At 40.9% G+C, this 12,726-nt stretch overlaps 1 protein-coding gene across 3 annotated transcripts in view; it reads right to left on the bottom strand.

The window, feature by feature from the left end:
• Positions 1-12,726, bottom strand: part of FARSB (phenylalanyl-tRNA synthetase subunit beta) — a gene marked incomplete at its 5' end in the record, with an annotated part of 41,436 nt that overhangs the window by 15,147 nt on the left and 13,563 nt on the right. For all 3 annotated transcript variants that reach the window (XR_013957422.1, XM_080623312.1, XM_080623311.1), the window contains 3 exons: positions 225-377; positions 6,956-7,073; positions 11,252-11,344. Coding sequence is in view for 2 of the 3 variants with exons in the window: in XM_080623312.1 (XP_080479438.1) it covers positions 225-377; positions 6,956-7,073; positions 11,252-11,344 (364 nt within the window). The remainder of the gene's footprint in view (positions 1-224; positions 378-6,955; positions 7,074-11,251; positions 11,345-12,726) is intronic.

Here is a 12,726-nt window from a genome sequence, read left to right as displayed (position 1 = left end):
TCAGAATAGCTCACAGAAAGACAACAATACTATTTTACAATCAATGAATGCAGTTAATGCCTTTTCATTATCATTTCATCATACTGCAATGTGATAGCATACATAATAATATTAATCCTTAGTTGCCTGATACTGAGAACAACCAAAGGTTCACCTCAGATTGTAGGGGAACATTTGATCTCCAGAACAACCTCTGCTGTACACTGCAGCTCTGTCTTCCTTACCTTCAGCTGCCCTGATGGTGTAGCCATTCTCTTCATTTGGTGCAACTTCAAGGAGCTGCATGACCCTGTCCAGCAAACCATGGATAATTTCAAACCCCGGGCTCTTGTTGTAATAAACAGCACAGAAATGCCTGTAGTTTCTTGCACCTACATCTGAAGAAGAAGAAGAAAACAATTATATTGTCTGGGAATCTTTACCACACTTTCAATGATTCTTTTTTTTTTATTTCTTTTTTTTTTTTAATGCATCAGTTTTCTTCTGCTGTAGTTTGAGGCATTTGTGGCTGAAAACAGAAATGAATATGTAAAGTGACTTCTCTGACACACCTGTTGTGATCTGAGGAAACACTGGGATTTCTTTAACCCACTGGATTCTCGCAGTAAGAAATGCAAATAAAAATTCAAGGTCTCCTGTGCCTTGGACAGGAAACAGTGCTGTTACAAGCATCTTCTTCACAGTGACAGGTACCAAGCATATAGTTAAGTGTTAAAGAAGTTAAAAACAGAATAGCCAAAATGCAAATACTCAATGAGCATCAAGGAACTTGCAATGCTGGTGGGAGAGCTAACTATTTATAGAACTGAGCTGCAGAATAAATATCAGCACAAAACAACCAGCCCACCACTTGAAATGAGTAATAACATTAGCATGGTGATTGATGAAAAGATCTGAATTCTTACAGGTTTCCAAATCACAGCTGATGCTTTTTGTGATCATCTTGGACATCCCCACAACCAAGTGTCTACGAAAAATGTACTACACTGTACAAACTCAAGACACAAGTGACTCCCACTTTGGACAATTCTTTAAGTCAAACCCCTAAAAACCATGGTGTAAGCTTTCTTAGGTAATTGACTTCACCAAACTAGGTTTTTCTTTTCTAAACTTCCAAAATGAGTATGTAGTAGTATTCTGTTATACTAGTACCTTTAGGCTACACGATCTCTCTAACAATACACACTCTCCAGCACTACTGTGCCCCACTTTGAAGCGTTAGTCACCGTGGGCTTCAACATTTTCACTTTTTGAGAGGAACAACGTAGGAATAGAGTAACAAATCTATTTTCACAGCTCCCAATTAGTAGCAGTGAAATTCAAAATAGTGGTTAATTTAGTGAAGTTGTTTATTGCCTTCAGCTCTTTACCTTCTCAAGGTTAAAGTACAAGTGTTCAGCAAGGTTGGTGTATACAAGCTCAAAGTTGCTGAAGCTAGGGAAGGACTCTTTATGTGACTGCCTTCTTCTAAACATTCACATGCACTGAAAGCCCTGTAAGTGTATACATTGCACTTCAGTTTGCAGCAGAGCTGCACTTCTGAAGGAAATCTCCCTATCTCCCTCACTTATCGTGCTTCTGTTCACACTGTAAAGCAGCCCCGCAGCATATAAACCAGACTCTTTTCAACTGCAATTCAGTCAAGACAGACGTTCCAGAAGGGCACCTGAATAACTTCAACCACTCAAGGGCATTCAGCACACATGATCAGGCTGGAGCTAGGACAGCCTGCATGCATATAGCATATCATCAGCTAATCTCCCTTCCGTACTTCACTGCTTTGTAATACTGACACAGAGTGCAACAAGTTACAGCCAGATTTTCATGCATAGATTTCTCCTTTAGAGTCTTCTGGCTTCTGTAGTCTCCTAGTTGCTCAAGTCTAGATGGATGTTCTTTCTCTTCCACTTAATAGTGATTAGATATAGGGAGGAAATGTTTTTACTGACAGCAATTTCATTCCTTTTAAAAAACCCCAACAAACAAAACCCACAAAAATCCTTCTGATCTATAAATACTTGTAATGTTTGAGGGTAAAGAGGGAATAAGAACTTCTTTAGTAGTGAAGGAATGAAGAATGAATGAGTAGGGCAGAACCATGTGACATGGTTGTAGGCATAGGGCTTTCATATTTCTTTAAATTACCCAAAAGAAAGCCACATAAAAACTGGTATATGCCAGGGTGAATTATGTTTTTTACAGAGTCTACTATGCATGTCTGGAACTCTGGTCATGAAACAGCTGAACTTAGTGTTCCCAGGAAAAAAAGCACTGCACAGGATACTGCTCATAGAAAGAGTGTGGGTTAAAGATCCCTATACAGATAGTGACTTCTGAATTGTACTTCCACATAGTTCTGGACATATCAAAACTGAGCACCTCAGACCTTTCTACAGGCATCAATTGTTTGCTGCTGCATTCAACACAAGAAATAAGGAACATTAAAATCAACAGCAGCCAACCTCAAAACGAGGAAAAGTGGGTTCTTTAGGCAGTATAGAGTTAAGTAGTGAAACTTCTTCCCCACAGGATTTTGTGGATATTGGAAGTTGACACAGCTCTGAAGAGACATAAGAAGTTCATAGGAGATAAATCTATTACTTCTTACTCCAGAAAAAGAGCCATGTTTGAGTTGGGAAGCCCCTGAGTTACCTGTGGCCAGAGAAGAGATAAACATTCTGGAAGTACTGAATATGTGTAGCTGCTCTCATGTCTTTCCCTTGACAACCACTTTTCACTAGTGTTAGACAGGTTATCGGGCCAGAAAAGCCTTTGGTCTGATCTGCCATAGCTGATCTTTGTGTCTGCTTAAATACATGCAGAAACCTTAGCACCCAGAGTGTTTACTGAACTGTTAATATCTACCACATGAGAAATTAGAGATTATATTTAAATTAAATTTACATCTTGTTTATTTGCCCCAACTAACCATTTAGTAATAACAAATCTGTCAAAAACTAAACAGGAAAGCATTTACCAAGTGACTAGAAATATATTAAAAAGATTAAAAAGGACTGCAAAAACAGGAGCAAGAGCCTACACAAAAGATTAAAGCACAGCCTTTTTGGGCCAGAAGTAAGTCAAAACTTCTAGGGCAGCAACTCGGCAAAACAGCTGCAAGTTCTCTCATCAGTCACTGAAAGCTGAACTTACTGTTGTAGTAAGTCTGCATTTTGTCACTCAGGAGCTTGCTTCTGTCATTATAAAAATCATAGAATCACAGAATAGTTAGGGTTGGAAAGGACCTTAAGATCATCTAGTTCCAACTCCCCCTGCCATGGACACAAATTGCAGTGTCAAATAATGCTGGAGAATCCAATCCTGAAGTTAAAATGGCAACACAGAGAACTAAAGGTTACAGAGAAAATATCACTAACTGCAACACCTGGATCTGAGCACGCTGGCTGTTCAGTCCCATCATATGCATCTCTATTTCCCAGCCCTACTAAGATACCAATCAGTAATACAGTCATGAGTGGTGCATAACTTATTTTCATGTTGTACTGAGCAGCAGAAAGAAAGAATATTTTTTCCTTCCCGAAGACAGCATAGAGCTGCCTTTGGGAAGAGAAACTGGGCTAGACATTCAATAGAATGTTGTTTTTTGGTTTTCTTTTTTTTTAGCAGTATTTGTGACAACTATCTAAATTTAAATTTCTTTATTATTCAGATGGTCAGTAGTGTCTTCAGATCCCTATTCTTAACTGAAGCATCAGAAATAAATACACACAACATATTGTCAACTATAAAAATCATTAGTAAAGGGAAGGATGCATGTTTGTGCATTCAACGAAGCTGTGTTATAAAGCTTACTTCTCTATAGAGTTATATTACAACACAAGAAGTTCATGCACTACATATGATAGCAAGAAAAAATGAAAGTATTAGGAACTGTAGGCAAAAGCTGGCAGATGTTAGAAATGCTTCAGTTCTTTATAACTCACTTAAGAGATCTCTTGTGTCATGCCATGAAGCATTTCTATTTTTTAACTGAGCCTGCCAAGTATGTCAACCTGAATTATATATACATATATATTTCTGAGACTTCAAAGCACTTCCTGGGGATGCTGCTGAAAAACAATCCAAAAGATGGGCAGCTGGTTAGGAATATGTGAGCCAAAAGAGTACAGAAGAAGATAAAGTCATGTTGTATGCTGCCCACTTCCAAATTAGAGATGCTTCAGAAAAAATGACTTGGTGATCTGAAAGGGGGCACCTGCTCATTTAAACTTGTCTCTTAAGTCTCACAAAAATCTTCCACTATTATCTGCATATAACACTTCCAGGCAGTTTGGAAAAATGCTTGAAGACATGGCAGCAGCTGCACTCAGAAACGATGCAAGTTGCGCTAAACGTGTGCTACCATAAGCTTGCCAGATTCTCCAGGATCACTGGTCAGAGGTGATTTTCTAATGAATTGATTTCTTTTGTTGTTGTAAGGGAGAGAAAGGGTATTCTCACTTAGGACTGGTCATGTAAAGCAATGACTTATATGCTGAACTAGTATAATTATCCTGCTAGAAGTGACTATCTAGTGTTACCAGTTAACCACACAAATGCTGTGTAACATACTCAAAATTGGCACATTTCCTCCTGCCTTGAGAAGAAACACTTCTGCTCAGATTTGGTTCCATTTAGTTATATTAAATCTGGTGCACATTTTGCTAATTTAGTATGTCAAACCTTTCTGCCAGATATGTCTGAAGAGAAATATGTTCAGTTCACCTTGGTTATACTCTGGGTAAGAAGGTATTTTATAAAAACCAGTGTGTTTAAAAGAGCTAGGTTAATTCACACATGAATGACTACAGGATGCCACTTCAAATACAGTTAATGTCAGTACTCTTTTGACCTATACTTTTGAAATTTTTAATTGGAAATTCTGCATGCCAAAATCATGAAATAATAAAATTAAATTAGTCAGTCTGATGACATAAGCCTTCTGCAGGAAATCTCATTCCATATGTGAGATGACAGCACCACAATTTTCAGAGTTTGCAGAGTTACCAGTCTTTCTCCCCTCCACTTTCAAACTGTTTATTAGACAAGTACAATTTTCAAAGTAAATTTGGGAAAGACAGTAGTTATTCTAAACACAGCATTAAAAATAATTTCAGATACTATCCACAGTCTGCAAGTGCTCAACGCATGAGAGCTGCCCAGGAGCATACAGTACAAAGCTGCTGCTTCAGAAGTCTTCATCTTTCATCTGTTGCAATGATTCCCATCAAAATGAAGTACAATACAAAATCAGTCTTTATATAACTGTTAAGCTGCCATCTACACAAATGAAAGCTTCCAAAAACTATAATTAACATATATGAAATACAAGTAACAATTTAACTTTCAAATTTTATAAAGCCAGAATAAATACACTTTTGGTTCTGAAGAATGCTGATGCTATTCTGTACCAGTTTGTTTTGCACTACAGCTAACTGCATGCCCAACAAGGAATAAGCTGCACCACCAAACTGTCTGTATTTAATAAAAAACAAACCAATCTGCATGGTTTGCTAGAATTGCTTATTTTGCTTGGCAAGGCTCTTTTTTTCTTTAAATAAATAACAAAAGAGCAATCTACAAATTAAATTCATCACCAAAGCAATTTACTTGCTGTTTTGTTTATGCCTTATGTAAACCTTTGTTTTGCAGATCCCAGATACCTTAAATACAACCACTAAAATCTAAAACCAGATAATGAAACATCAGAACCATTCCTGCTGCTGAATTTAAAGTAATATCAGCTTTTTTCACTGAGGCAAAACTTCATTCAGAGTTGTAACTCAGCATATAAGCACTTCTTCCCAAAGGCTGTAGCTTGTGCTCTCCTTTTCCCTTAATATACCGTATAGAAAGAAATTAATCAGTAAATTTTAGACACATTTAAAAATCCATTTTTCAGTTCATTTTACTTCAATACATTTTCAAGGTTAAAAAAAAAGTTAGTTTGAAATTTTGATCCTGTACAGTGGAAGCAGTGCAAAGAGGTGCCAAAAGACAAGAAGGATTTCACTTAAGCTTTTGAAAAGTGAACTAGCTGCTTTGTTTCACATAAAACAATTAAGGTCAGGGAACAATTCAAAGGTAGCCATGCTTTCTTAGCATAGTTGGATGAAGTGGAAAGATAAGGAAAACTTTTTGCAGATGAAAGAGGAAATTTCAAACTGTTGAGCTTTTTATTTACACATTTTTATACACAGACGCGCTCTATTCTTTACTCTGTATCTGTGCTATGTTGTCGGTTCTCCAGAAGATAATTTTGAAGAATAAATTCAAGCAATCCTGTTTAAAGATGGTGGAACAGGGATTCATGTTGAGACACACTGACCCCAAAATCTTTCTCTGAATTACAGCTCTCCAGAACCTGCTATTCCCAGACTTGAGACCTACTGGTTTTCAATTGGTATAGCATTGCACACCTTTGAGACTGCAGCAGTTTAATCAAGCTCCAGTACTGTAACAGCAGTATGGCTTTGATATTTAATACTTTCCAAGGTTTGTGCTGCTTGAAAAGGCTACCAGCAGGTAGTTTCTTTTGTGAGTTATATCCCTGATAAGAATACAAATGAGCACTAGATTAAGAGCAAGTAAAAAAGGGTGCATCAACACAAGCAATTTAGAGCAAGTTATTTTTGGTGTAAAATTGTCTTGTGTTTATCCTTACAGTATTCTTGACAGATTTTTAAGGGATACTCAGGTGCCTAAAAATATTTGCAACTTAACCTACCTGCACGTTTGAGAGAGCACCTAAAATGAAGCTGTATGTCTAGAGACTCTAAAATCTAGCCTGTTATACCATAATCTCTTAGCCCTTGCACTGTGCACATAAATTAAACCTGAACAATGTAGTATGTAATGCCATTACATTTTTAAAGAAATACGGATTTACTTACTATTACTATCTGCTATGTAAACATATTTCCATTATCAAAAATTTTGAGGTAACTTCTCTTACCTGTATTAGGATCTTTCACTACAACGTCAGAAATCTCAAAGAGCTTGAGAGGCAAGGGCATCTTTCGGTTAGCAGCAATAGTTTTCAGCAGCCCAGGAAGAAGGGTTGTACGTGCCACCTGCAGGACAAATATGGGTACTGCAAGTGAAATGGCTTCCAAAATAGTTGATGTGAGTTTTCTTCTTTTGCTCATTTGTAAGAAGAGTTTAAAAGTAGTCAGGCTCAAATACTGCATTTCTCTCCTATGTTTAAGCATCTTTGATTTAGAATTATTAAACTTGAAAATGTACATACGCTGCATATTCTTTAGACTGCATTTTCTGAAAGGGCATATATGTGAGCTTAAGTATTATTTCATGGCTGCTTGAGCTGCAGTGTAGGGTAGAAAAAAATACAGAAAGAAATGCAAAAAATTCCCATAAATTTCATCTAATTTATACAAAAGGGAAACACCATATGTTATTTTCGAAATATTAAGCGCTATCTGAAATATTGCTACTGCGGGATAACAATGAATAGGCAAAACCTAAGTAATAGGTTACTTAGATTATGAGGGAAGATCATGAGGGGAGAGCAGGAATGGCAGTGAGGGGAGATCGTGAGGGGAGAGCAGTGATGGTCATGAGGGGTGAATCGAGATCGTGAGGGGAGAGCAGCGGTGGCCATGCAGGGCGACGGGAGATCGTGAAGGGACAGAAGGGGTGGCCATGAGGGATGAAGGGACATCATGAGTGGAGAGCAGGGGCAGCCACGAAGGGCGAGGCGAGATCTTGAGGGGAGAGCAGGGGCGGCCATGAGGGGCAAACAGGGGCTTCCATGAGGGATGAGGGAAAATCTTGAGGGGAGAGCAGGGGCAGCGATGAGGGATGAGGGAAGATCGTGAGGTGAGACCAGGGGCAGACACGAAGGGCGAAGGAAGATCATGAAGGGATAGCAGGGGCGGCCATGAGGGATGAGAGGACATTGTGAGTGGGGAGCAGGCGTGGCCATGAGGGGCGAGCAGGGGCAGCCATGAGGGGCAAGGAGAGATTGTGAAGGCATAGCAGGGGTGGCCATGAGGGATGAAGGGACATTGTGAGTGGAGAGCAGGGGTGGACATGAGGGGCAAGGGGAGAGCAGGGGCAGCCATGAGAGACGAGGGGAGATCATGAGGGGAGAGCAGTAGCAGCCATGAAGGGCAAGGGGAGAGCAGGGGCAGCCACGAGAGGCGAGGGGAGATCGTGAGGGGAGAGCAGGGGCGGTCATGAAGGAAGCTCATGAGGGGAAAGCAGAGACGGCCATGAGGAGCAAAGGGATAGCAGGGACAGCCATGAGGGGTGAGGGGAGATCATGAAGAGAGAGCAGGGAGCCCATGAGGGATGAGGGAAGCTCATAAGGGGAGAGCAGGGGCAGCCATGAGGGGTGAGGGGAGAGCACGTGCAGCCATGAAGGGTGAGGGGAGAGCAGGGGTGGCCATGAGGGGCAAGGGGAGAGCAGGAGCAGCCATGAGGGGCAAGGGGAGAGCAGGGGCAGCCATGAGAGATGAGGGGAGATCATGAGTGGAGAGCAGTAGCAGCCATGAGGGGCAAGGGGAGAGCAGGGGCAGCCATGAGAGATGAGGGGAGAGCAGGGGTGGCCATGAGGGGCAAGGGGAGAGCAGGAGTGGCCATGAGGGGCGAGGGAAGATCTTGAGGGGAGAGGAGAGATGGCCATGAGGGGCAAGGTGAGAGCAGGGGTGGCCATGAGGGGTGAGGGGAGAGTAGGGGTGGCCATGAGGGTGCGAGGGTAGAGCAGGGACAGCCATGAGGGGTGACGGGAGATCGTGAGGTGAGAGTAGGGGCGGCCATGAGGGGTGAGGAGAGATTGTGAGGGGAGAGCAGGGGTGGCCACGAGGGGTGAGCAGGGGCATCCATGATGGAGGAGGCGAGATCATGAAGGGAAAACAGGGGTAGCCATGACAGGTGAGGGGGGATCGAGAGGGGAGAGCAGTGGAGGCCACGGGGGAAGATCATGAGAGGAGAGGTGGGGCAGCCATGAGGGGAGATGGTGAGTGGACAGCAGGGGTGGCCATGAGGGAGGAGGGAAGATTGTGAGGGGAGAGCAGGGGCAGCCATGAGGGGTAAGGGAAGATTGTGAGGAGAGGAGGGGCAAGGGGAGAGCAGGGGCAGCCACGAGTTGTGAGGGGAGATCATGAGGGAGAGCAGGGGCGGCCATTATGGGCGAGGGGAGATCATGAGTGGAGAGCACGGGGGGCCATGACAGGCGAGGGGAGATCGTGAGTGGAGAGCAGGGGTGGCCATGTTGGGCAAGGGGAGAGCAGGGGTGGCCATAGGCTGTGACAGGTGGCCATGAGGGGAGATATTGAGGGGAGATGAGGTGTGGCCGTGAGGGGTAGGGGCGGCAGCTATATAATGTGGGGCACTATGAGGAGACAGATGAGGGGTGGCTGTGACTGGAGATCATGATGGGCAGCCATTAGGCAAGATCAGTTTGCCCTCAGTGACATAGTTTAGTGGTGGGCTTAGCAGTCCTGGGCTAACATGGCTAACGGCTGGGCTCAATGATCTTAAAGATCTTTTCCAACCTAGTTGATTCTATGATTCTATGAAGTATGCACTTACAAAACAGAAACACATATATTCAGATTGCAGTTGTGGACAACCAGAAATACATAGAAAATGCATGCAAACAACCAAGCAAGAGGCAATCATATTACTGTTCTTACAGATCCATTCCCATGTATTTCCTGTGTTCTCCATTCAAATACCTCTTTGTAAGTGCACCTTTTATGCCCATCCCGTCCTCCAAGCTGGAAGAGTCTGATTCAGTAAATTTAATGGAAAATGGATGGGAGGGACTGCTGCTTGACTGCAGGTAAAAAGTTACCATATGCTCAGTCACATCTTAACATTGGTCGCGCAGCATTTCTGTTGATTTATCCTACTTCTCCTAATGAATGAAGTGTTCCAGCTGCAAACTCAGCTGGAAGAGTATCCCTGGCATCATCCTGCCCTTGTGTTGCTGGCAGAGATAGGGGTGGGGGAAAAGCCATCCTGAGAATCTCTTTACAGTTAACATCTAAAGCTGAAAATTTACAATGCATCAGAGAGTAATCTTTCCCAACTTTCAGGGAGGCCAACAGATTTTAAAAGATTGATGCTATTTTTGCCACAAATAATATTTAGCCAATGATACAGCTGCTTAGCAGCACAGCCACTGCAAAGGCCTGGTCTTTGAAGAATAGGAATCTGAAACTGCACCTGGCTAAAAGGGCTGCTATTCTCTTTTTATAATACTCAGTAATTTGTTTGTGGCACATTTTATATTACTGAGTTGAAATCACCATGCCAAACTATGTATGTGAACGGGTGAAAACCGTCTAAACAGGTTACAACAGTATCTTGTATGACTGCTGATTTGTGGTACCAAATAGAACAAAAAAATACATGAAGGCACCCCAAAATTCTGTTTTTGAATCTCAGAGCAGCAGGCGACTGCTTTTAGTATTAGAGGCAAGATCTAGAAAGGTAACTTAGATGCTTGGCGAAATCAGACTTACTGAAGAAGTTCTTGAGGGGGAAAAAACCAAAGCAAATAACAAAACATTAACACTCACAGACTGCTGAAACTTTTCTAAACCTTTCTAAAGAGTTCACCTTTGTATTTCTTAGGTTAGAAACAAAAGACTCTAAATTTATCTTTCCCATAAACTAAAGAAAGCAACTTTAAAAAAAACCCAAACGCTTTCTAAAACAAATACAAAAACTATGGGTAGGCTTTTCGGTATTTTCAGAATTGTTGAGAATATTGTATTTGAGCTCTCACTCTGCTCTAGAAAAGACCAAATTACCTAGAAATGGGTATTAATTCTGTACTGTCCTTTAAGCATTTAAATATAAAAAAAGGAATAACAATTGTTAATAGTTAAAAAACCCCAACATTTCATATTCACAGCTCATGAATTTTAGAGATTGCCAGACCTAATAATTCCATTTACATTGAATGGCTTTTCTAAATGCAGTACTTGATAAGTTATCTGGGATTTTCCGTAGTAAGATGGCTCAATTTTGCCACATGCTGTCATACAGAGCATGGTATTTTACTGCTAATAGTATTTCACACCAAATAAGGTATTTCTCAGTGAAGGAGTAACAGAAGATGACTGCCAGCAAGTTTAGCACATAAGTATGCACATCCTCTTTAATGCATAGAAAATAGCACTATGGTTTATAAATTTTATTTCCTATTAGTTTCTTTTTCTCCTCTTTAAATACAGACTATGTGACAACGTTGCTCCCAAAAACTGAATTATCTCACCTGAAATTCTGCAGTTTTGGGGTTTGCTATGCGCACAGCTTTTGTTGCAGAGATATCCATGCCAAGTTTATCTGCAATGTCTTCTTGAGAACACTGAGAGGAAAAGACAAAACACACCAAAGTCAAGTAAGTTAAAATAGACAGTAAGCCAGTAATGAAATCTGGTATCAAGAATGAACAATGCAGTTTTAGCACTTGCTCTGAGGCCCCATGATGTATGCTCTCTTGTGCAACACCCACTCATAACAAAAATTAAGCCCCAGTCTTAAGACTAAGTAAGCAAACTGGTTTATCTACAAAATGTAAAATACTAACCAAAATTAAGCTAGTTTAATGAAAAAAAGGCAACTGAAGGAAACTTCAGTTTCTGTCACGGATAGTTGTAATCTGTTTTATAAACAGAGGCTCAGATTCTGCCTCCTGACTTGTACTGACCAAAGTATTTTATTCTGAAAATAGTATCTGTAAAGGGACTGTTACCCCAGCTTTCTCACAAAGAAAATGCCTTGTGAGCTACTTACAGAAAACAAAGTACTGTCTATGAAAAACAGTTCATATGGTCAAGCCTTCAATTTTAATAGCTGCATAGGATTCTCGTAGTTAGAATCATAGAACCATAGAATAGTTAGGGTTGAAAAGGACCTTAAGATCATCTAGTTCCAACCCCCCTGCCATAGGCAGGGACACCTCCCACTAAACCAAGTCACCCAACAAGTGACATGGTTCATTGTTAGTTTCAGAGTTCATTGTTGGTTTCAATTTTTTGAGCTAGAATATTTTTAAAGCCCTTATTCTCTGGGTGTATTTTTAAGCTGGTCAGTAAAGCAATACGCATGCACTTTATCAGGCTCAGACCATGTCTGTGCACGTAAACAACAGATGCTACTGATAAGATCCACGCCACAGATTTTCAGAATTTACAGCTTTATTAATGTATTAAAGAAACCAATAGCAGGCCAGGCATGTAATTGAGGATTTGCTGGTATACTGCAGTCTCCCAAAAGTGTTCCCTTTGCACTGGCAGCACTCTGAAAAGTGTGTTGATAGACCAAATGTGAGGAAAATGAGCAGATGATTTAAAAAAAGCGGATTACTGAATTAAAAAAAAAAAAAAATCAAATGAATGCTGACCTTAGGAGGAGAAAACTGTGTTTAACAGTTTTCAGATGTGTATCTAAACTACAGTAGGTTACTGCGATGTAAACTAAATGCATTTTGGCTAAACTGGAGCTCCTCACAAAAAGCCATGTTGCTGACTACAAGTATAATTTTGGGCTCAAACCAAGAAGCAGACTGTCTGCACAAATACACAAGCAGTGTTTGTCACATAATGCTGGGCTACAGAATGTTGTAGCATAAATTATATTTGCCATAGTCAGGGGCCTCACACTGGTTTCTAAGAAAGTGTTGGTGACACAGCAGACTGTGGGTTTCATTTCCACAGCAGAAATACAAATATGTAATGTGATAACATG

This window comes from Psittacula echo (assembly GCF_963264785.1).
Source record: "Psittacula echo genome assembly, chromosome: 7".
NCBI lineage: Eukaryota > Metazoa > Chordata > Aves > Psittaciformes > Psittacidae > Psittacula > Psittacula echo.
The sequence above is the reverse complement of the archived record's forward strand: the minus strand, read 5'-3'. Positions and strand labels throughout refer to the sequence as shown.